The sequence below is a fragment of the Eublepharis macularius genome, chromosome 9 (assembly GCF_028583425.1).
Source record: "Eublepharis macularius isolate TG4126 chromosome 9, MPM_Emac_v1.0, whole genome shotgun sequence".
Classification (NCBI taxonomy): domain Eukaryota; kingdom Metazoa; phylum Chordata; class Lepidosauria; order Squamata; family Eublepharidae; genus Eublepharis; species Eublepharis macularius.
The window spans coordinates 29,517,519-29,541,290 of record NC_072798.1 but is presented as its reverse complement, the minus strand read 5'-3'; the positions used below and the strand labels follow the sequence as shown (position 1 = coordinate 29,541,290).

Below are 23,772 nucleotides of genomic sequence, written 5' to 3'. Positions count from 1 at the left end.
TTTTATATACAATTCGTTCTTCACAAAAGCAGTGTTAAAGTCATTTTTAGAAAATCATACATCTGATTTTTTTAAACATTCCCCCAACCTCATTAGAGATCCTGCTTCTCAAAGTCCACACAAAATTGGCCTGAGAGAATAAATATTACATTCTCTTCTCCACAAAAATGTAAATTTCACTTACAGTCCTAAATACATTTACAGTTTTCTAAATTCAGTGGATTTATTTTCATTTAAAGCATTTCTATGCTGCCTTTCAATTCAACTCAGAGTCTCCAAGGCAGCAAACATTAAAACATGTCAAGCATTAAAAACACTTCAAACATTAAAAACAACATTTAAAATACGTATAACAATTACACAATACACACCAAGAGGGAGGAGGGCTCATATAACAGTGAGGCCATGCCAAACAAAAGAAAAAAGTTTTTACCTACTGGCAGAAGACAACAATAGAGGGAGACAAACAGGAGAGGAGAGGGTTGTAACTCTCCTTAGGTCAGTGTAACTCCGGTGAAGACAAAACAGGGTTTGGGGATTTCAGTATACAGAATGGATCATAATCATATTGATTCAGCTGACCCTTCGAATTCTGCTTCAAACCATGACAATATCAATAAGAATTCCCTGCAGCACAGAAGAATCTAATAAAGCCAAATGCCCACCGTGCAGTGTGTAGACTGCTTACACTTGCGCAGGGAAAAAATGCCCAATAATTTTTAAAATCCCACACTCGGAGGGGGGGGGGGCAGGTACCTAGTGTTATGCCTAATTGTCAAAGATCTGAAACCTGAAGCTGAAACAACCAGATACAAGTATTAGTTTCACTGGGGAAATATTTGAAACGGAACACAAATCTGTAAAATTGTCACATTTGAAGCACAAACACTAATGGCTATACCAGGTACAATGCTACAAGACAGTGGCTTTCTAAGAATTTGCAGAAACACTTAAAATGTGTCAGCTGGTTAAGAAACCAAAATTTGCAACAAATTGTAAAATTTTAGGTCAACCTGAGGTTAAGAGAGAGTACTGTCAAAGGAATCCAGGACTAACAAACAGCACACTTGTTCTGTAGCCCAGCTGTTCTGATAAGACATGAATTTAAGCCTGCACTTTAGATTATACAGTAAAAAATGTTTAGTCTGTGGTAGCAAAAACAAAAAAACCCTTTGAGCACATAACTCATGTGTAATGGATGTGGTGTGGTCAAGGAACTCTGCTACAAAGCCTGCACTAGCCACACCATAAGAAGCAATCCCAGAAATAAATAAATAAAATAAATGAGACCAAAAAATAAGATGCACTCCCAAGATAAGATTTTTTACCTATGGAAATGGTGACACACAATGCAGCCTAGCAGGTATTCAATTCAACCTGCTTATGAAGTATGCTTATGAAGTTTCTGGCAGACCACAATATACAGCAGGTGGGCTGTGATCTGCTTAGTTATAATTTCTGGAGATCAGTTTTACCAATATTGTTTCAATTAAGATTGCTATTGAGAAGGGCACAGAAGACTTGTTAACTTAGTATAACAGGGTTGACATACCTGTAACTTATGTTCATCGAGTTCTTCTGTGCTGACACACATGGGACTGCGCAGGCGCAGGCCAGCCGCCGGAAGACTCTTTACCACTTTTTTAGCTCCGAAGAGGCCGTTGATCACGAGTGCACAGCGACCGTTTCCCGTCCAAATGGTCACGTTCCCAACGGCGAGCAACGGCCCCTTCCCTCAGTTCCCCCTTGCCGCCGCTATCCAATACATAAAGGTAGTACTTCTGGAATTCACAGCGGGGCAGAAGGGAGGGATGTGTGTCAGCACAGAAGAACTCGATGAACAAAAGTTACAGGTATGTCAACCCTGTTTTCATCATCGTTCTTCTGTGCCTCCACACATGGGACAGTACCAAGCTTCAGACAATAAGGAGGCGGGGTGAAGTCCAACTCAATTTTATTATGTACAATAACCATCCATAACAAGAACAACAACATAAGTAATCATGTTCAAGAAAACATATTCCCACAAAGTATCAATATCCATCAATAGGATAAAAAATTCCAGCTGTTCCGTATGAAAACAAGGAATGAAGAACAGCCCTTGCTACTGCGACATCTTGCTCTGCATTGACATGCATAGCATAATGCTTTACAAAAGTTTCAGCAGATGACCACGTAGCTGCTTTGCATATGCTAGCCAGCGGCACACCCCTGATAAGGGCTGATGAGGCTGCTTGAGATCGTGTGGAATGGGCATTGATCTCCAAAGGACAATCTACCCTGGCCAGAGCATAGGCTTTACTAATGGCCGACACTATCCATTGGGACACTGTCTGTGACGATGCTTTGTGACCTCTGTCTTTAGCCCCAAAACAGACAAAAAGATGGGGACTATTACGGAAATCCTTTGTCCTGTCTAAATAAAAGGCTAAAGCCCTCCTCAAATCTAATGTGTGAAGGGCCTTTTCTCCTTTAGTAGATGCTTTTGGAAAGAACACAGGCAATGTGATGTCTTGTGACAGGTGGAAAGCAGACACCACTTTGGGCAGAAACTTAAGGCATGGTCGCAGAACCACCCTATTAGTATGAAAACGTAGAAATGGAGGGTCAGCCCTAAGTGCTGTCAACTCGCTGACCCTCCTAGCAGACGTAACAGCCACCAGAAATGCCACTTTATAAGACAATAAGTCCAAAGGGCAAGTAGCTAGCGGTTCAAAGGGCGGTAGCATCAGCCTGGACAGCACTAGGGACAGGGACCATAGAGGCACCGGTGGTGGCACGGGTGGGAATAGATTAAACATACCCTTGAGAAACTGACGAGACTTGTAGTGTGAGAACACTGTACTACCGTCAACCTGATCATGAAATGCGGAAATAGCCGCAAGGTGTACTTTCAGGGAGGTAACCCTAAGCCCTTGGTCCTTCAAATGACACAAGTAATCAAAAATCAACCCTAAAGGGCTACTAAAAGGCACTACATTCCTTGAAACTGCCCAAGTCTCAAATTTAAGCCACTTAGCCTTGTAGGACCGCCTCATTGAGAGTTTCCTTGCATTTAACAAAACTTCCTCTACTTGCTCAGAATAAGTTACAGGCGGGGTCGAATCTACCAAGCAGTCAGGTGTAGTTTCTTGGGCTCGTGATGGAACAGGCTCCCGTTCACCAGGAGATCCTGCCAGGGAGATAGACTCACATACGTCCGTTCGGACATCTCCAACAGTTTGGGGAACCACACCTGTCTTGGCCAGAAGAGTGCCATCAGAATGCAATCCACATCGTCGTTCTCTATTTTGCATAACACCCTTGCTATCAACGGGAATGGTGGAAACATATAATGTAACCTGTGAGTCCACGTAAATTGGAAGGCATCCCCAATAGAGAGAGGGTCGCTCCCTGCCCTTGAACAAAATATCTGGGCTTTGGTATTTGCTGACGTTGTAAACACATCTATGCTCGGTTGGCCCCACAACTGGAAGATCGGCCCAATGTACTTTACGTTTAGTTCCCACTCGTGGTCCAACATGAGTACTCTGCTGAGGGCATCTGCCTGAGCATTGTCTGATCCCGCTACATGTATCGCTCGAAGCATCACACCATTCTGAATCGCCCATTGCCAAATGAGAGTGGCCTCCCTGCAGAGAATCACTGATGCTGTGCCCCCTTGCTGGTTTAGGTAATACATGGCAGTCGTGTTGTCCGTCTGCACCAACACGTGACGGCTCTGCAGAAGCGCTGCAAGGGACACAAGTGCAAAACGTATAGCTCTTAATTCAAGGACATTAATATGTAGATTTCTTTCCCTCTCTGACCACACATCTTGTACACATACAGAACCACAATAGGCCCCCCATCCTTGCAAGGATGCATCTGTGGTCACTGTAACCTCAGGATACAGATAGCCAAACAGGGTTCCCTTAAACAAGTTGTCATCCCACAGCCACCACTCTAGGGAGGACAGTATGACCGTAGGTATCGAGGGCTTGAGAGATGGTAGGTGCCGCAGAGCATTGTAACTTCGCACAAACCAATTTTGAAGCGGACGCATATGAAGTCTTGCAAAGGGTACCACTGAGGTAGCAGCTGCCGTATGACCCAGTAAACATTGAATTGTGCGCACAGATTGGAAATGATTTCTTTTAAACATGGAAATTAAGCCTTTCAGAGACTTAGCCCTTTCCTGAGGCAGTAGTGCTCTACCATTTACCGAGTCCAATACGGCACCAATATAAGACACCTTACGGCTTGGTAACAACTTCGTTTTTTTGAAATTTACAAGCAGACCTAAACGTTTGCAAGTGCTCACTACCAAATCCACATCTTGCAACAGCTTAGTCTCTGAATCTGCCACGATAAGCCAATCATCGAGGTATGGAAAGATGGTACAGCCCTTCTCCCGAAGGAAAGACACCACAGCTGCCACACACTTAGTAAATACTCGTGGTGCTGTAGATAAGCCGAAGGGAAGCATCCTGTAACGGAACACCCTCCATTTGTAAACGAACCCCAGAAATTTTCTGTGTTCCTCCAGTATTCCCACATGGAAATAGGTGTCCTTCAGGTCAAGGACAGCAAACCAAGCCCCTTTCTTTAACAAGGAAAGTACTGCAGACAATGTGACCATCTTAAACTTTGTAACTTTAAGAAAAACATTAAGTCCCCTTAAATCTAGAATGGGACGTAAACCCCCATCCTTCTTTGGGACCAGGAAGAAACGAGAAAAAAAGCCTTTCTCAGACTCCTTATATGTCACTTCCTGCACAGCACCCTTGGTCAAGAGAGATATGATCTCATCTTCTAATTCAACCAAGGTATTATTCACATCCTCTGATGGTGGGATACACACAGGCAGTTCATTGAATTCTAACCCATCATATCCTTTATCAACAATTGTTAAGACCCATGAGTCAGATGTTATTGACTCCCACTCAAACAGGAAAGGCTTCAGTCTGTCCGAGAAATTCAGGGCTGTGGTGGATTCGTGCTGTCAAAACTGCCTCCCTGCTCCCTGCGGATCTTTTTGCTGGGCAGGAGCTTGAGGTGGACGGGGCTTGAATGGCCTATACCTCCTTGGTTGCTGTGTAGTACTGAAGTGGCGTTGGGAAGCGGGGTTTTGTTGGAAATAAGGACGATGCTGGTATCTTCCATGATACTGGTACGGATTGTATCTGGTCGAATACCGTGGCTTAAATGCAGACCTATCCGCCGAGGTCACTCCCAATGACCGAGCCGTCTGTCTATCCTCCTTTTTTTCCTTCAGTGCCTCATCCATGGTGCTGGAAAACAGGGAATCTCACTCAAATGGCAAATTCTCAATCTTGGTTCTCACCTCCATTGGGAGAGCCGTTGACCGTAGCCAAGAGTGCCATCTCAAGAGCACTGCAGCTGACATCCCACGGGCAGCAGTATCAGCAGCAGGGCTCCCCGCGTTCATCTGCTGCTTTGAGAGGCGAACCGCTTCATTTTGCAGTAGGGACACCACGGCCTTCTTGTCTGCAGGCAAGTCAGCGACATAAGACGATAGCTTTTCCCACAAGTATAACTGATAGCCAGCCATGATAGTTTGATAGTTGGCTATACGGAGGGCCAACGCCGAGATGGAGTATTGGCACCTACCCAGGGCATCAATCTTCCTTCCCTCCTTATCAGGTGGGGCAGAAGAAGACCCAGACTGCCAGTGCTGGATCTCATCAGCTATCAGGGATGATGTTGGAGGATGTTTTACAAGTGATTGCCACGTGTCTTGCTTGACTTTATACATCTGCTCAATATGCTTTGATGTTGCTGGCAGATCTGAAGGCACCTTCCACACTTTCTCCACTATCTCCTCCAAGCCTTCCAACATAGGGAAACCCACTGTAGCTGGGTTGTCATCGTAAATGCGACACAGTAGCTTATCCTTTGTATTAGGGACTGCTGAAGATATGTCAATCTCCAATGCCTTTGCCATACAGGCCATCTGGTCAGCGTAGATACGGAGGTCCTCAAAGGAGGAACTCGTACTTGGGCCCACGTTGTCATCTGGGGACGGTTCGGACAATGATTCGGATCCATACTCGGAGCACTCGACATCAACTTCCTCCACATCGGAAACAGGGGCTGACGGAACATCTGTTGGAAACAGTGGAGGTAGCCATCCACGCTGCCTGGAAGTTGAAGGTCTCGGATCCGAAGAATCATACCCTGCCGGTGCACCTTTCCACTGGCAACGGTATGGGGCCGGAACATAGCAGGCCTGATGGTGTTGCGAAGCCAGGGAACGCTCCGAGCCTGCACTCTCTACCCCGGACAATCGGCGCCGACTCTGAGTAGATGATGCCGGAGACGCGGGAGATGGCTTTCTGACCGAGCATTGTTGGATCCGACGATGGGTAGTTGGGCACGGTTCCGACGACGGAGAACGGTGCTCACTCGATACAACAACATAAGCACCCGAATCCAGCACCTCATCCTCAGGGACAGAACAGTCCGGAGAATTCAGATGAGGCAAAGGCGTATGTGGAGAAACCAACTCCAGATCATCAGCAGAATGGCACCGTGGGGACCAAGAATGTCGATGTTTAGACTTCTTCGGCTTCTTCAACAGCGGTTCCGAGTTGGCTCTCGGATCCGAAGCCCTTTTTGCAGTTGACTTCTCCCCAGTGGCCTCCGGTCTCGGAATCGCAGTACTCTTTGGATCCGATGTCGGAGTTGATATGTTAGTAAGATCCGGTGTGGAGTACGCCTTGTCCTTCAGATCCGATGTCGGAACCGTACCGTCATCCGGCCCTGGCTTCGACGTCAACTTACTTATCGGATCCGATTTCGGAGGCGCCGTCCCTCTTGGTGTTTTTGGGGACTTCGCCACCTCCAATCCTGCCCTCCAAGCTGTCTTACTTGTCGGTCTAGATGTTGACACCAACTTGGAAGACATGACCGATCCTGCTCTCGAATGCCTCCCGGCTGGGGCAGGGCCGTGAATGGCCTTTGGGGAGGACAATGGAGTTTTTTCTGCCACTGAAGGGGGTCTTGGAGCCTCCTCACCATCCAGCACTTTCTGCCATAACGACGCCTTCAATTGCAGAGACCTCTCCTGTCTCGCTTTATGGGGGATTTTTTGGCAGATCTTGCACGCTGGTACATTATGACCCTCCCCAAGGCAAAACAGACAGTCAAAAACAAGCCGGGTCAATACACACCGAGTCCAGACTTAGTCCAAATTGTTTAGAAAGTACGTTGTCCAAGTCCAAAATCCAATCAGTACCGAATATCCAATAAGAAAACAACACTCGATCACGGAGCTGCGAAGCGGGCGTTCACTTCTAGCAGCGGCAAGAAGAGAACTGAGGGAAGGGGCCGTTGCTCGCCGTTGGGAATGTGACCGTTTGGGTGGGAAACAGTCACTGTGTGCTCGCAATCAACGGCCCCTTCGGAGCTAAAAAAGTGGTAAAGAGTCTTCCGGCGGCTGGCCTGCGCCGTCCCATGTGTGGAGGCACAGAAGAACAATGATGAACTTTATCTTATTTTCTTTACTTTGCAAACAAAAAACACAAGGAGCAGCCAGCTACAACTTTCAGGGAATACTGTAGCCCTTCAGTTACCAACAGTACAGCCCTGCGCAGAATTTTGCCAGCCTAAGTCAATTGAAATAAATGGGCTTAGACTAGAGTAACTGCACAAAACTACACTGCAAGAGTCCTAATGTGTGATTTTATATGATAATAGCAACATAATGTTAAATAGCATTTTAATCTGAGCCAGAGAACAAATGAATATGTATTAATCCCTAGAGCCTGTTTTCACTACTAAACATGGAACATCTCAGAAGACTGTATCTCCCAATATCACTGATACCATCCCAGCAAGTGGCTGTGGGTATAAAAGCTTCAAGGCAAATAGTAATAACAACTGCACTTATATCATACCTCTCTTCTAGACATATTAGTGCCTCACCCAGAGCAGTGAACAAGCTAGTGTTAGTATTATCCCCACAAGACAGCTGGGGAGCTGGAGCTGAGAGAAGCGGTTTACGCAAGGCCACCTGCTGTGCTCAAGGCAGTAGTGGGATTTGAACCAGTACAGTGCTGATTTGCAGCTGAACCACATAGGAAGAGATCAAGCCCTGGTTTGACATAACATGTACAGAGACAGTATACAAAACAGAGAATTGCAACATCCTTTATGTAATGCTTATCTGTATTATCTCAAATCTTATTTGGTCCTCCAGTTTCAGTACCATATAAATGCTTTACACAATGCTACACTGGGTGATAGGACTGCCAATTCTGGCTTGGGAAATTCCTAGAACAGTGCCTGCCTGGGGACAGCAGAATTTGGGGAGGTAAGGAAGCTTAATGGGCATGTCATATCTAGAGATGGGCACGAACAGCAATACGAACAAAAAAAAGCCACGAACAGCCCAATCTGCTGTTCGCAAACAAGCTGTTCGTGAGGCCCCATTCTAAATGAACAGGTGGTTGTTGCAAACCTTGTTTGTTGCTGTTCATTTTGCTGTTCGTCAAGCCAGACAGTCTGGCACCTGCAATCAATTCCCTTGGCAACTTAGGCAGGGATTGTCTGAACTCTGCCTGAACTCCTGCTGTTGCCCTGGAAACCCCAATCTAAGCCCAATTTAGCTTGATAGGCAGGTCTTCCTTTCAAGTGTGGAGCTCCAAATTTGTTACAAGGGAGCAAAGAACAGGGGAGAGGGGGGCTCCCAGCTCCAGCTTAGTTTGCAGACAGTGGAGAGGGAGAGAGTTGCTGTTGGTCTTTTGATAGAGAGAGTGCATTGGAGCTTGAATTTTCTTTGCGTGGTAGGATAGGGATCTACCCCTTCAAATTCCAGGGCTGCTGCCAGGCTCTGGGCCAAGCTATTATTTATTATTGGTACCTTTCCTGGTGCCTGCTCAGGTCAGGTTTCTGGGAGTGGTGCAGTAGAAATCCTGACTTGGATGATGGCTGGAGGAAAGCCTGCTGGCCCCCACGAACAGCCAACCATGAACATGTTCATGAACAGGGCCATTCGTGGTTGTTCGTGAGTCCCTGTTCATGGATGGCAACGAACAACGAACATCATGTTGGTTGTTTTTTTTCTGTTCGTGCCCATGTCTAGTCATAGAGACTGCCCACTGAAACTACCACTGTCCTCAAAAGAACTACTGGCACCGAGACTTGCAGGATCAAGTATAAAATGTTAAAGTTCTCTTTCAGAGCTTCATTATACGCTTTTCTGTTTGTGGCACTACAGCTATACTTCCCCAAGAATAAGAGAGGCACAACAAAGGTCTATAGCAACAACTTGAGGGAGCTGAAAACACGCAAAAAGCCACGCAGATCCGCACTTGCTTTTGAGGTATTTTCTACAGACAAAATGAATAGAAATAACCAAGGTCTCACAGGACAGATTGAATTGCTCTGCTTTACAACATTTTTTTTAATCCTTGGAAGATTTCAGTACAGAATAAAATCAAAATAAACATTAAGCTTGCTAAAGTCTGGCAAAGAACCTTAGCCACAGAATGGAAAATAGTAATACCTGATATGGGAAAGTTGTCATCAAGTGTTTTAAGAGGAGAATGGGCTTGTGTCAAGAATGAAGAGCAGGAAGTAGAATATTACAAATAATCAGGCCACAGGTTAGTTACACAAAGCTCCATAGGTTAAAAAACATGACTTACTACTTTTTAGGGTCCCCCCCCTGCATTTTGAAACTCTGAATCAAACAATCTGCATATGTTTTGAGAGAATATCAATGAAGTTATGTGACCTTTTTAGTAAAAGGACCGTGACTATTTTCTGTATTCCTGGCAATCTCTTAATCTGCTTGACTGCACCAATGCAAAGCTCAACATAAAAATAAAAAGCACTGTTTAGTTCACAGGGGAGGCATGTATTTTACCAGCTTTTTATCATTATCTATTAACAACTCAATTTTTTGATTAGAGACAACAACCAGATATTGCTTGTATTTCTAAATGAACAGCTGTTTTTAAATATGCAAATAAATAACAGGCTGTATTGAAGCTCTCACAGAGCGAGTTTGGGGAAATGGATCTTTTCTGCCTTCACTCAGCAGCCCTCTAAAAGCCACTGCTGAAGGACAAACGAGCCTCCAAAATCATATGCTGTGTGGCATGGCTAACTGAAGACAGATGAGGCGGCAACACTCAGTCTTGTGTGAGGATAGCTAGTTCCTTCCAGGGAGCAAAAGGGGAGGGAACCTCAACTGATTCCCCCATTTTTGCTGCAGCCCTGCCCCTATACTAAAGTGACCACGGGCAGTGCCATTTCAAGGGCATCGATGAGATGCTGAGGGAAGTGGGGAAAATCTGCCTCTATGAACTCATTTTGTTCCCAGGAACACAAAATGGCAACAGTAACAGATATCGGGGAAACAGGATAATAGTCTCACCTCCCACACCCAGAACAGGAGTTATTATAGGCCTGAACTAGTTAATCTTCAGGTGCAATAGCCAATCCATTAAGAAGCACAAAGAAATTAGAGGGAAAGACAGAACAGGGCCCATTAACAGGAAATTAAATTTCAAAATCTTGGGATGAATCCAATTAACTATACGTTTTGTTTGCTGAACGGATCCTTCCCATCAACTCCTTTCCTGGTGCAGCCCCCTACACCTCCTGAAATGCTGCCATGGAAGATCAGGAGTAGGGATGCCAGTTCCCCCCCTCCCCAGTGAGAGTGGAGAATCCCCTGCCCCACCTTTCACCACCCCCAGCCCTGCTTACCTGACCTGCAGGGGGAAAGCAGAGAGGAGGTAGGCCGGGAGTCACTGGCGCATGTGGCAAAATGGCATACGTGCACACTCTGTGGAGGCCCTGATGACACACTTCCAGTGGAAAACATAGTAAAAATGCTATGGACGGTTAATAACTTTGGGACAGTGACTGAGTATTTGCCCCACATCCGCACAATGACATCACTTCCAGGCGAAGTCATCATGCGGACGCAGAAGCACATGTACACTTTGCAACAGGCCAATTTGGGCCTCAAACGAGCCCAATTCAGCCCATTTGGAGCCCAAATGGGTCCGCTGCAAAGCACGCATGCGGTCTCAGAGAGATGCAATGACATCACCCCCAGGAGTGACATCGCTGTGCTGCTCCCAGGAGCATGCCTAGGAGGTCCGTTCCTGCGCCCTTCTCCCCCACTGGCCAGGTGAATGGTGGCGGGGGATAGAGGATGAAAGCGGGAGATCCCCTGTCTCACCAGGGGAATGGGATCCCTAATTTAGAGAGACATTAGCATGTAGGGCATGTGATATTTATTGTAATTAGCACAGATAGCACTGTTGATGTGTTAATGCTCGCCACCTTGGGGACTATTTGGGAAGAAAGGTGGCATAAAAATGTCTCAAATAAATAAATTTTGTACTTTTGAGGTAATTGTCTCTTAACACAATCCACAGAAATCAAGAAACTCAGGCTTCTGCCCTCAGGCTTACATACTTTTTAAACAAATGCATATAATAGGCATCATACAGGCATCTGCCCTGAAAAGGATACATGCCTCCAACTGTTGATCAGTTCATTCATGAAAAGCACATGGTACTGTCCTCCCTGGACTGTATTACTTTAGAATAAGTTGAGGAGAATTCTAAGTTTAAAAACTCCCAGCACATATAAAACTAATATGCCACAAAGTAAGCTAGACTAGAATTTCTCCCTGATGACATAGCTTTTAGCAGAAAAAGAAAGGAAAGAATAATTTCAAATGCCCTATCGTCCATCTGCTTGGTTTCTGAAGCAGAACACTAGTAGAAGTGTACCAACACATGTTTTTTTCTAGAAGTGTGCTTCCTGTTTCAACATTAACCAATATAAATACTTAATTAATGGGACTATGATTTAAATACGTGTAAGGTGTTTTACATTTACTGTACCTTAAGTTTTCTTCCATCTACTGCTTGTTGAACCCGTTCTCTTAAAGCTTTTGGAGAAGATCCACTAGATTGTGCAGGAGATCTGCATTAACATTTGGGTAAATTGTAAGCAATGATGCTGAGAATTATACATATTAAAAATTTGCTGAGCTGGCATTTTCATATCATGCACACATAGATTTAAAGCTTCTGAAATCCGCCAAAGAATTGTTTTACAGTAGATGACCCAAAACCAAATAAATCACCAAGCCTGTCCTGCAGGGCCGGATCGAGGTGGGGCAGGGGGGTAGTCTGCCCCTGGCACTGCCAAAGAGGGGGCACCAGGCGCAGCTGCCAGCTGCTGGGAGCGCGCGGGCAGCAGAGCGGGTGGCTGAGCGGCTGCCCGCACCATTTGCCTGCCCAGCAGGACAGGGAGCACGCGGCAAGCTGGCCGCCCCCTCAGCTGGGCAGGTGAATGGCACAGAGAGTTGGGAGGCCGCCCATCCCACTTGCCTGCCCAGCTGAGGGGGTGGCCGCCTTGCCTCACGCTCCCTGTCCTGTGGGGCAGGCGAGTGGCACGGAGGGCTTGGAGGCTGCCTGCACCATTCACCTGCCCCGCAGGACAGGGAACGCGCGGCAAGCCGGCCACCCCCTCAGCAGGGCAGGCAAGTGTCATGGGCGGCCTCCCAGCCGCTGGCGCTGCCACTGCTCCGCTGGTGGCACGCCTGCCCTGCGTGATAATGGCACAAAGTGACAACATCACGCAGCGCTGGGAGACCGCGCAAGGGCTGCCAGACATGGGTTGTGCCGGGCACCAGGAACCCTAGATCCGGCCCTGCTGTCCTGATCAACATGCACATTTCACTCATTCTAATGACAAGTAACTAAGCCATAAGTAACAAGAAATGCATATGCGCATAAGAGCTCCTGCAACTGCTTACAATTGCTACATTTGATCAACTGAGCATTTGAAAGTTAGATGACTTGGGCGGGCTTGTGCTGTACATACATTTACATTTTTTGTTAGGAATATTTCATCTGTGTGACAGTAATGGCCATTATTGGTGCAATTCTAAGTAGGCTAAATGTTCCACTAAAGTTTTGATTTTCTTACCAAAGTTTTATTAGCATCAAGATTTCTTCAAGGAGATCAAAGATGTGGGCACCATTAGCACATTTATCTAACTGTCTCTTGCTATTCATTTATTTCTTGCTTCCCCCCCACCCCAAAATTTCACTCAGTTTTTTTTTCACTACAGGCAGTGGTCAAGAGCTTTAACAAAGAAATAACTATAAATAACCATCATTTATGATTATATAACAGGTGATTCTGTAAGACTGATGTTTCGTTGACACTAAATATTCCTACCATCTTCTCATCTGAGAATCATTCCAATCGGGAACAAGGTAAAGCTCCCTAATCTATATGCTTACCTCAAACCAAAGAGGCATTTTGTTTCTGCAAGGTGACAATTTCCACAAAGGAAACATTTGTGTGTGAAGTGACCCCAAATCCTTGGCTTTCAAAAATCTAAGCATTTTGGTTCTGATCTCCTTACTGACTTGATTTAGCACTTACTTGAATAGCATCAAAGTAGAGGGGAACCCAAATTCATCATCAAATAACAATTCAGCTTTGTTGGTGAGAGGAAGGTGAGTAGCTGCTTCATCCAAAAGAGCCAGCAAGAACTTCACAGTATCTCTGCCACAGTAAACAGTCCCATGGTTTACAGCATGTAGTTTGGGCTGAAATTTAAGATTAACTATATTGTTAGTTTTACATGAGAAGCTTGCATATAGTCTTATATTACTGGCCCGCCTAGACTGCAATCCTAGAGATGGTTTCCTGGGAGTAAACCCCATGGAGTAACATGGGACTTACTTCTGAGTAGACTAGCACGGGCTTGCTCCCCATGTCCAATTGGTTTAAGTCCAAGGGCAGATAGTACAAGATATAGCCGCAACAAGAAAGCTCAGCAAAACACAAAATGCTTCCTAATTCCAGGTTATTTGCGGTTTGTTTAAGGTTAATGTTTATATGTACATACTGTAGGCATGTAAGCTACCAGACTAGGGTTGCCAGTCCCCTGCTGAGGGCACGGGATCCCCCACTGCCACCCTCCACCCCTGCTTACCTGGCCAATGGGGGTGGGGAAACGCATCTCTGGGAGCACACTCCTCGGGGGTTGGGGGACCTGGCAACCCTATATCAGACTCAGAGAATGGATATTCTGGACCACAGCATGCCAGATGTAAAGAGAAGGAATCAACAAAGGAATCCACCCCTGAACCTGGGAGCCTCAGGTGGAGCAGATTCCAGCAAGGGAGTCAAACCACACACTAAAAATGGAAAGGCAAATATCTCCCAGAGCTACTAGGCAATCTGACCAAGGAGCATTCAGTATAGAAGTAACAGTTACAAGAGGTATACTATTTCCAATGTCATTACTTAAGAATCAAAGATAAGAATCAAAATATCAAGAGAATTAAATGCATCATGGTAAAAACTGCTTGGATAAGATTTTTGTGTACAAGGAGGCAAAAGAATCGTTAGCATGATAAGCATTAAAAAGATGGGAAGAAGCTAAATGTTTTCATCCATAATTCTTCAGAAATATTTTCCAAGTTAAACATTCTTAGAAAGCTACATGATAGAAAGTCTAAGATACTGCAGATACTTTTTCTCAGCAAATTGGATGGTGCCATACTACACAAAACAATACTGCTCTATATTATTGAATTATTTTCTACATTCAGGGCATTAAGAAAATGACCTGTCTCTTACATCAAGCAAATCAGAAGAACAAAAGGAGGCCCCTTACCCGGGCTGGACTGATTCCAGTAGAGCTAGCTGCCACAACATCATGCTGGAAATTGATAATATTTTTAATCCTCAAATCCAAATCGCATACAACTTCCTCTGCTGCTTGACAGAAAGGATCCCTGCTGTTTCGGCCTTTTATCAAATGCATCTTGATTGTTGATAGAATTTGACCCCCTGCAAGTCTAAAAACAGACCTAGGGTCATCTCCATATTCATCTTGGCGCTATCGTAATATACTTAATAGTTTTGAAAACAGAGAGTCTTCACAGTTAATCAAAACTGTTCAGAAAACATCTTTGATCTATGAAGTTGCACAGCATCATGCAATGAAATCCTGCCCTTTAACGCAGTGATTTGCTTTTAAAAAGTGGGAAATTACTCAAGTTAAGAAGTGAGGACAATAGACTCATCCTTTACTAATACATTGCTTTAAATAGCAAAAGGAAATAGCCTGGATGCAAAAGAAGTTTTAATTACACTATCATTTTTCAGGTCACATTATCCGCTTTTGCTCATTAAACGACAAGTGGAATAGTTCTGGAAGAAATGAAATCATCCGTAACTTCTTATGGAACATTTCTGTTTCATGTTGATTTCAGAAGCACATAAGCTATCACAAGTGTTTTGACTAAAATAATGAAGTAGCCTGTATGAATAGAACATTGATAAACAAATTTTTAAAAGAAGTTTGGAGAACTCATCCAGTGGTAGAAGAAAAGGGCAGTGATAAGTTATCTCAACAAATACTATGTATGCATAATATATATGTACAAGCAGGAGACTCATATGGCATCACATTTTCCATCTCCCACCATTTCTTCTTTCTGTTTCCTGAAAGTCACCCATCTTTCCCTTTTTCCTGTTTTCTTCTCTCTTTCCCACCCACCAGCCAACTTACCGTTATCTACTCATCTACCTCATGTTTTCGGCTTTCCCTTTTCCACTACCCCTGGCAGGTTCTCCCTTGGAAAACTCTGCACTGTTCCAGCTGCTGGCCTGGGCCAGACCCAGTTGTGTGATACTGTCCATTGGGCCCCATTGCACAACAGCAAGCAGCCAGGCCCTGTGAGTCATGCAGGTCACAATGTAGCAGATCATCCAGTGTTCCTCCTGGCCCTGATAAGCCCTCCTTAAAGGCCAAAATATCTCTGGAAAGGCCCCTGCCTCCTACACCTGCATTTTGCTGACAGACCAAGGCTTGAAGGCTGGTAATACTGTTGTCATAACCTAGCAATGGCCACAGAAAGCATTTGTTTCTTAAAGCTACATGTGCTGCTTCTATTATCTGGGGAGTGGTGATGGTGAACCACCAATATATTTTTAATAGATTTCAGATTTTTCTGAAAACTTGAAGCTTTTCTCAGATTTGTAGAAAAACCTCCCTTGTTTATTCATGGCTTCAGTCTCCAGGTTTGTATCCACAGATTTTGCCAATTGAACCCACAGAAAAAGGAAATTAACTATAGAATAGGGAGACAGAACCATGGATCAGTACCTGACAATGCCACTGAGTTCCAGTTATTAACTCATGACTTGGAGCGATGCTGCCATAATGGACCAATTCCAGGAGGGCCTGACTGAGGAAGTTCTGGATCAATTGGCCACTTTACAAGCCTTGATTGTATTGTTCCTTTGGATTCATGAATTTTTGAATACCAAAAGGCAACCTGGTTTCCTTCTTTGATCGAGTGACCAGCTTACTGGATCGGGGGAACTGTGTTGACGTGATCTGGATTTCAGTAAAGCTTTTGATAAGGTCCCCCATGACATTCTGATGGGCAAACTGGAAGACTGTGGACTGGAATATAGGACAGTTCAGTGGATAGGGAACTGGTTGGAGGACTGCACTCAAAGAGTGGTGGTCAACGGTGTTTCATCAGATTGGAGGGAGGTGTCCAGGGGGTGCCGCAGGGCTCAGTTTTGGGCCCGGTACTTTTCAATATTTTTATCAATGATCTGGATGAAGGAGTGGAAGGGCTGCTCATTAAATTTGCTGATGATACCAAATTGGGAGGAGTAGCAAACACTCAAGAAGATAGAATTAAAATTCAACAAGACCTGAATACTCTGGAGAAGTGGGCAGCTGTGAATAGGATGCAATTCAACAAAGACAAGTGCATAGTATTACATCTGGGCCACAAAAATGGGAAGCACAAATACTGGATGGGGGATACACTTCTGGGCAGTAGTATATGTGAAAGGGATCTTGGGGTAAGAGTGGACTGTAAACTAAATATGAGCAGTCAGTGTGATGCGGTGGCAAAAAAGGCTAATTCAATCTTGGGTTGTATCAAAGGGGCCATAGCGTCGAAATTGCAGGAGGTCATAGCCCCTCTCTATACTGCCTTGGTCAGGCCACGCCTGGAGTATTGTGTGCAGTTCTGGAGGCCTCACTTCAAAAAGGATGTGGACAAAATCGAGAGGGTGCAGAGGAGAGCGACAAGAACGATCAGGGGTCTGGAGACTGAGCCCTAGGAGGAAAGGCTGAGGGCCTTGGGAATGTTTAGTTTGGAGAAGAGGAGAATGAGGGGGGACATGATTGCTCTCTTTAAATATTTGAAAGGCTGTCATTTGGAGGAGGGCAAGGAGCTGTTCCAGTTGGCAGCAGAGGGTAGGACGCGAAGCAATGGGCTTAAATTACATGCACAAAGGTACTGGCTGGATATTAGGAAAAACTTTTTCACGGTCAGAGTAGTTCAAAAGTGGAATCAGCTGCCTAGGGAGGTGGTGAGCTCCCCCTCACTGGCAGTTTTCAAGAAGAGGCTGGATGGATACTTGTCAGATGCTTTAGGCTGATCCTGCACTGGGCAGGGGGTTGGACTAGATGGTCTGTATGGCCCCTTCCAACTCTATGATTCTATGATATCCCAGGATGAATGGTACCTTAAGTTTGGACAGCCACAACTGGGCAAGGGCACATCAGAGTGGGTGCTCAGGTACCTCTGTGTCCCAGCCTATTTATCCTGATGATCTCATACACCTGGGTGAGGCCCATATCCAGTTGAAGGCTAAAAGTCTATCAACCCCTGGGCAATTTTTGTCACTACTGTGGGGTTTCTAGCCACTTTTCATCTGTGTGCCCTCAGAAACATCAGTTGCCCTCTTGGTGGGGAAATAGCCCCCACTCAGCTTGGGGCACACTCCAGGACTCTCTATCATACCCATATGGCTCCAAGAACACCCTCTCATCCCTGAGACACTGCATCTACCAAAGCAACACTCCTTGTGTATCAGCGCACTGATTGACTCCAGTGCCTCCAGTTGTTTCATGAAGTCATTCATGTGCTAGCACCACATTCCCCAAGATAAGGCAGCCCCATATAGTATAGTCTGTCTTCAGGTTCTGTCACACAGGAAGGAAATCCCCTTGCTCTTGAGATCCAGAATCACCATGAGATGCTCTGCTTCAGTGCAGTGCAATCACTTGGCCCCCCGAGTCCTAAGGGTCTTGTGGCCACAGAGAATGCCACTTCTAGTCGCCATCTTTCTGCCAATAATGTGTGATCAACCAGCTCCCCCTCAAGTATACAGAATTTACAAATGTGTTTGGAGTCTAAGAGGCTGACAACCTAACCGGACCCAGCAGCCAGTCAGTGCCAGGAGCACCACTCTGTGTAGGTCGTATCTATTTTCTTTCTGAGCTTTAGTTAGCTGCCTTGGGGGGCTTCCTGTCAAAGAACTTGCAGCAGAGAAGGGGTATACATCCCTTCACTTGTCCTATTGCAGCCCAGGTACTGTCTGTAAAGAAGCGGGGCGGATTTTGCCTCTGCAATGACTAGTGCACATCAAACAAGATAACTGGAATGCCCCTGATTACTGAGCTATTAGAATGATTCCACGGTGCCACTACATACCCAAGGCTAGCTCTCTGGACATATAATTTGGTTCAAATTTGTCAAGGTGATGACTGAAAGATAACTTTCTGCACCCAAAGTCTGGAACAGGCAGAGGAGTATATGCTTGGCAGTCCACGGCCTCCCACACTCCCGCATATATTAGGTGGAAGATGCAAATATTTAGATATTGGCAGAATCAAGTACCCAACTCTAGATCTTTGTGGAACCTAGGGCGGGGCTTCCATTTCCCTATATGATCTGGCAGTTGCATCCCAACCACTGCTGGTTCCAATATCTTCTAGCAACCAGCTTGTGATTTGCTCTGGACAGTAGCTTATTGCTAAGCAGCTGTCCACCCCTTACAGAGATCTCTAGCCTCCAGCTCTTGACCACTGGGTCCTGTCCTGCTTATTCTTGTGTGCCTGCCTAGGTCCTTGAACCTTCCTCCCATCTTGCCATGTACAGAATACATGCACACATCTGTGCATGTTTCTCTTGGACTAACCATGAGTCAGACATAATTGGGCATCTTAATTATCAACAGTTTTAATTAGTTATTATTTAATTAAATATCTATTTTGCAGAGCCCTAAAATATTTTATTTGGCTCAACAAATATTTTGACTGCAACTGCCATTTTCATTTCCTTTCTGTCTTGCCTTCAAGCTATCCCTTTGTAGTCAACAAAAGTTAACCTTTTTGGAACCATGAGGTCTCATTCTTTTATGGAAAAAATGCCGTATCAGTCTATAATCTGTGTTTACAAAGACTCGGGTCCAAATGGTGCAGAGATGGGGAGAGCTTGTGTGAATAGCCACATATGTTTACCTCCTACAGTTCCCTGGGTATCATCTGTCAAATTCACTTTATTTGGAGATTTAAGATATCACTTTACCAAAAAAAAACCCCTTGTATAGCTGGTGCTGTCTGCCATGTTTCGCAGGTCTCTCGTCTGGCTTTCTCCAGGCTTTACCCAAAGCCAGTTTCTTTGCTGGGGCTGCTTTTCTGTGGGTAAATATGGCTGTCATCTTTCTACAAGCCTCTAAACGGATTCTGAGAAACTCTTCTTGCTCAACACTTTTCGGACCTGCCCCTCCCTAGATCCTGAGTAGATAGTGGTTAAGACTAGACATGAATAGAATAAGATGAAGGGGAGGGATTGGTGGGAGGGGGAGGGAAATTGGGGCGGGGTTATTTTTTTCTCTTCTGTTCAGTATCTCATAATTATTCTTTTATTTATCTAAAATTAAAATAAATAAATAAACATATAAATAACAAAAAGGGGACAAAATATTATTGAAGAGGAAATAGAAGAAGGTTTGTCTGGGTTTAGGGAGGGAACTCTACCTTCCCAAGAAGTCTTGCTGTGCGATTATTTCTCTATATTTATAAAATAGATTTTGACATAGTTACATTTCTACCCACTGTCAATATAACTTCTAGACATAACAATAATTCCTATTAATAATTAATTATCAATATTTTGGCAGTAGTAATATTTATTATTAATATTGTAATCAATAGGATTGCTCATTAATGTATTAGTAAACGTGATTACTTCTGTGTTTGTCCTTATTTAAAAAAAATTAAGGGGGCGGGTTTGTACAGTAGAGGAGGGTTGTTGGCTTTATTTGGTGTGGTTTAAGGGATTGGTAAGCTAAGTGTAAAGTAACGTTATAAATCATATATTATTATTATTATTTCTAATTTTTGATTGATTCAATTATAAATTATACTTTTCAAATTAATTGTTTATAATTATAGATTGTATTGATTTTAATCTATTTAATACTTGTTACATTTTATATTATACTTGATATTTTTATTCTTTATTAAAAAAAAAACTAGACATGGGCACGAACAAAGAAAAAAACGAACATGGTGTTCGTTGTTTGTTGCCATCCACGAACAATGAACAACAAACACTGGCAAACATGATCCTGTCACGAACATGTTCGTTGTTCGTGGGGGCCAGCAGGCTCTCCTCCAGCCATCAAGATCCCTACTGCACCACTCCAGAAACCCTACCTGAGCAGGCAGCAGGAAATGTACCAATAATAAATAATAGCTTGGCCCCAGAGCCTGGCAGCAGCCCTGGAACCTAAAGGGGTAGATCCCTATTCCACCACACAAAGAAAATTCAAGCTCCAATGCACTCACCTTGTCTCTCTAACAGCAGCTGTCCCTCCCTGAAAGCCAGAGCTGGGAGCCCCCCTCCCCCCTGCTCTTTGCTCCCTTGTTGTAACAAATTTGGAGCTCCACATTTGAAAGGAAGACCTGCCTATCAAGCTAAATTGGGCTTAGATTGGGGTTTCCAGGGCAACAGCAGGAGTTCAGACAGAGTTCAGGCAATCCCTGCCTGAATTGCCATGGGAATTGATTGCAGGTGCCAGACTGTCTGGCTTGACGAACAGCAACGGGCTTGCAACGACCACCTGTTCATTTAGAATGGGGCCTTACGAACAGCTTGTTCGTGAACAGCAGATTAGGCTGTGGATTTTTTTAGTTCATATTGCTGTTCGTGCCCATCTCTACTGAAGACATCAGCCATGTTGCTTATCACAACAAACAGCTGCACCACTGAGCTGTGGGTGGGAAGATTAAGTCCTGTGACAACTGAAGGACGAACAAGTTTTTCAGGGTAGAAGCTTTCAAAAGGCAAAGCTCCCTTCTTCAGATGAGCTGTAGCAGATAGATCAACCTAGCCCTTGTCCCTGTCTTCTTCTCAACACTGTGTCTGTCCAGGTAAAAAACAGGGGGAAAGTTATGCCTAACACTAGAAGATGTTATTTTTATCCTCAAAGTTCCTCGAGACCCAGGGTTAATGATATCAGCAGGGTGCTAGTGAGACTAAGAAGGCCAGGAACTCACAATACCCCTTCCCTGTGCAGGGTTTAGCAGTGTGGTGACTTCAAGTACTTAGAAAGAGTTGGTGCTGGAGTCTATAGTGAACGGTCAAACTCTTAAGCTGTCTAAGGGATTGATTAATTTCCTCTTTAGTGTCCAGCAGTCCAGAGACATATTAAGGCTTGTCTCAGCCATTTAGCATCTTTTGGAAATTCAAGCGAGTAAGGTGTGGATTTAGCGTAGCAATTCCCTTCCATTTCATTTCTGCTGGCCACTCACATATGGCAGTTTGAATCCTACTGGTGTCATCAAGCGTTCCAGTTACTGTTATTTTGGCACAACTTTCATCTTACTGTTGCAAAGCAGTGATTCTTACTCTTACCTCAAACTATTCAACAGTTCCTTGCCAAGAGCTAGCTCACGTTGAAGACCTGTCACTTTGTCTTCATCAGCCTTTGCTGGGAAATACTTCAGCTTCAGGAACCTACTTTATATACTCATTGGGTAAAGTCATCAGGAAGAATATTGCTGCTTTTGCCACTTCAGATAAGACATTACCTATACTGGGCTCTGCCATTAGCTTTGTCTTTGGCACTACAAGATCCTCAGGACTCTGGTGAAACTGTGTGTTGGACCCACTTAGGAGACTCCGCCAGTCCAACCTAATTTGGGGGCAGGGCTCCCAACCCCAGACACCAATGCACTAAATCAAGCAGGGTGTTCTTGTGTAGATTTATTATGAAATTTCATTTCTGCCACTCTCTAATAAGGGACTTGTGATACTCAGTATTTGGCCTGGAAAAACTTTACTGATTATTAATCAACATGTCAATTCTCAGTAATGTTCAACAATAAGTTTTCACTTATGCAAGTGAGCTTTCTTATGTTGGTTCCTTTGTTGCTCTCTTGCTCCAGATTTTCAGAGTTTGGTTCTTTAATTTAAAAGGTTATTTATTATTATTTTCAAAATTTGTATGCTGCTCTCCCACTCAATCAAAGCCACTAGTGTTCTAATAGATACAAAAGAATGGTGAGTCCCTTTCAATATTTGTATCTAACATAGATTCATGTATAATTGTAGATTATGACATTTCTAGGATAACGGTCACCTGCTATTCATTTTTCTATATTCCATCATTTAAGATTTCTGCTTGTTATTTTCTTAACATGAGTTTCAGACAATCTTTTGAGTAACATGGTTAAAAACAATCCTCAAATTAAAACAAATCTGGCATTAGTTGACTAGGATCAGACTTATTTTGGTTGGTTAGTTCTACACAGAGGACCTTTTGGCTATTCTTCTTCTGGCAGAACATAACCCAGTAAAATCTAAGGTCAGTGTTTCTAAAGCAGCAACGTTAGGTAGAGACAAACAGCTAATATCCCAGTGCTTGTTTAATCTTTCTTCCCATATTCTTCATTTCCAGGAAAAACGTTCCCATTCCCCATCAGATATACACAACACTAGTTGGAGCAATGAAAGGAAAACTTCATTCATTTTTCATGTGAAGGGGCCAAGACAAAAGTGCTGATCTACTGTGCATGGGGATTAGTTTAAGACACCATGCCATGGTTTACTTCGTTTCGCATTCCAGTACAGCATAAAGAGGGTACTCTTACAACCAGATCTTATATCCATGTTTACTTGCACATAAGTCTCAGGAAGCTCAAAGGACCTGTTCAGAGGTTATATATAGGAGAATTGCAGCCACAGGCTCGTTTATCAAGTGCCAAAACCCCTTGCTGCAGCCTCACACTTCTAATGTTCTCATACATTATATTAAGAGCTCTCAGATGTTTTGAAGTGAGACCAACTTCTAAATTCACTCTATCTTGTGGCATCCACTCCTGTAGCACCTCAGGCTGGGGCTCACCCGGACCTGGCTTCCACAGGCAAGGGGTGTGAAGGCAATGGGCACAAACTATGCTCCTCATCTTCCACACCAACTCAGAGCATGCTGAGACCTACAGCCTGGCAGCACTGCGGACTGGGGCTTGGCTCAGACCTGGCCACCAGTGGAGCAGTGCAGGAGGCAATGATAGAGGCTTAAGCCACTATTGCCTGTACTGGCCTAATTGGGAGACAACTGAGCCTCCAGGAATTAGCAGGGCTACAAAACTCACTCAGCGAGTGAGTGAGGCTGCATTTTTACCATACTCAAGGATAGTTCTTACGGTTAACAAGCTACAGAGCAAGTCAAGGACATGGGTAACATTCAAAAATCTGATAAAATAAACCAGGTTCCCAATAACTATTCTACAAAGATAAAAATGTATCAAGAATCTGTTACTACATGATCAGCATGTTTTTATTTTTTACTGCACGATCAGTGTGTTTTATTTTTTTCCTTGCAAAACATACAGAGAAACTATAGTTTATGACAAATATAATATAATAAAAACACACGCCC

General features: G+C 44.3%; 1 protein-coding gene across 1 annotated transcript in view; it reads right to left on the bottom strand.

Annotated features, from left to right (window-relative positions):
* Positions 1-23,772, bottom strand: part of PARPBP (PARP1 binding protein) — a 62,245-nt gene that overhangs the window by 14,965 nt on the left and 23,508 nt on the right. The window contains exons 7-9 of the mRNA XM_054988394.1: positions 14,678-14,861; positions 13,435-13,601; positions 11,877-11,958 (exon numbers count right to left, since the gene is read on the bottom strand). Of these exons, the coding sequence (XP_054844369.1) occupies positions 11,877-11,958; positions 13,435-13,601; positions 14,678-14,861 (433 nt within the window). The remainder of the gene's footprint in view (positions 1-11,876; positions 11,959-13,434; positions 13,602-14,677; positions 14,862-23,772) is intronic.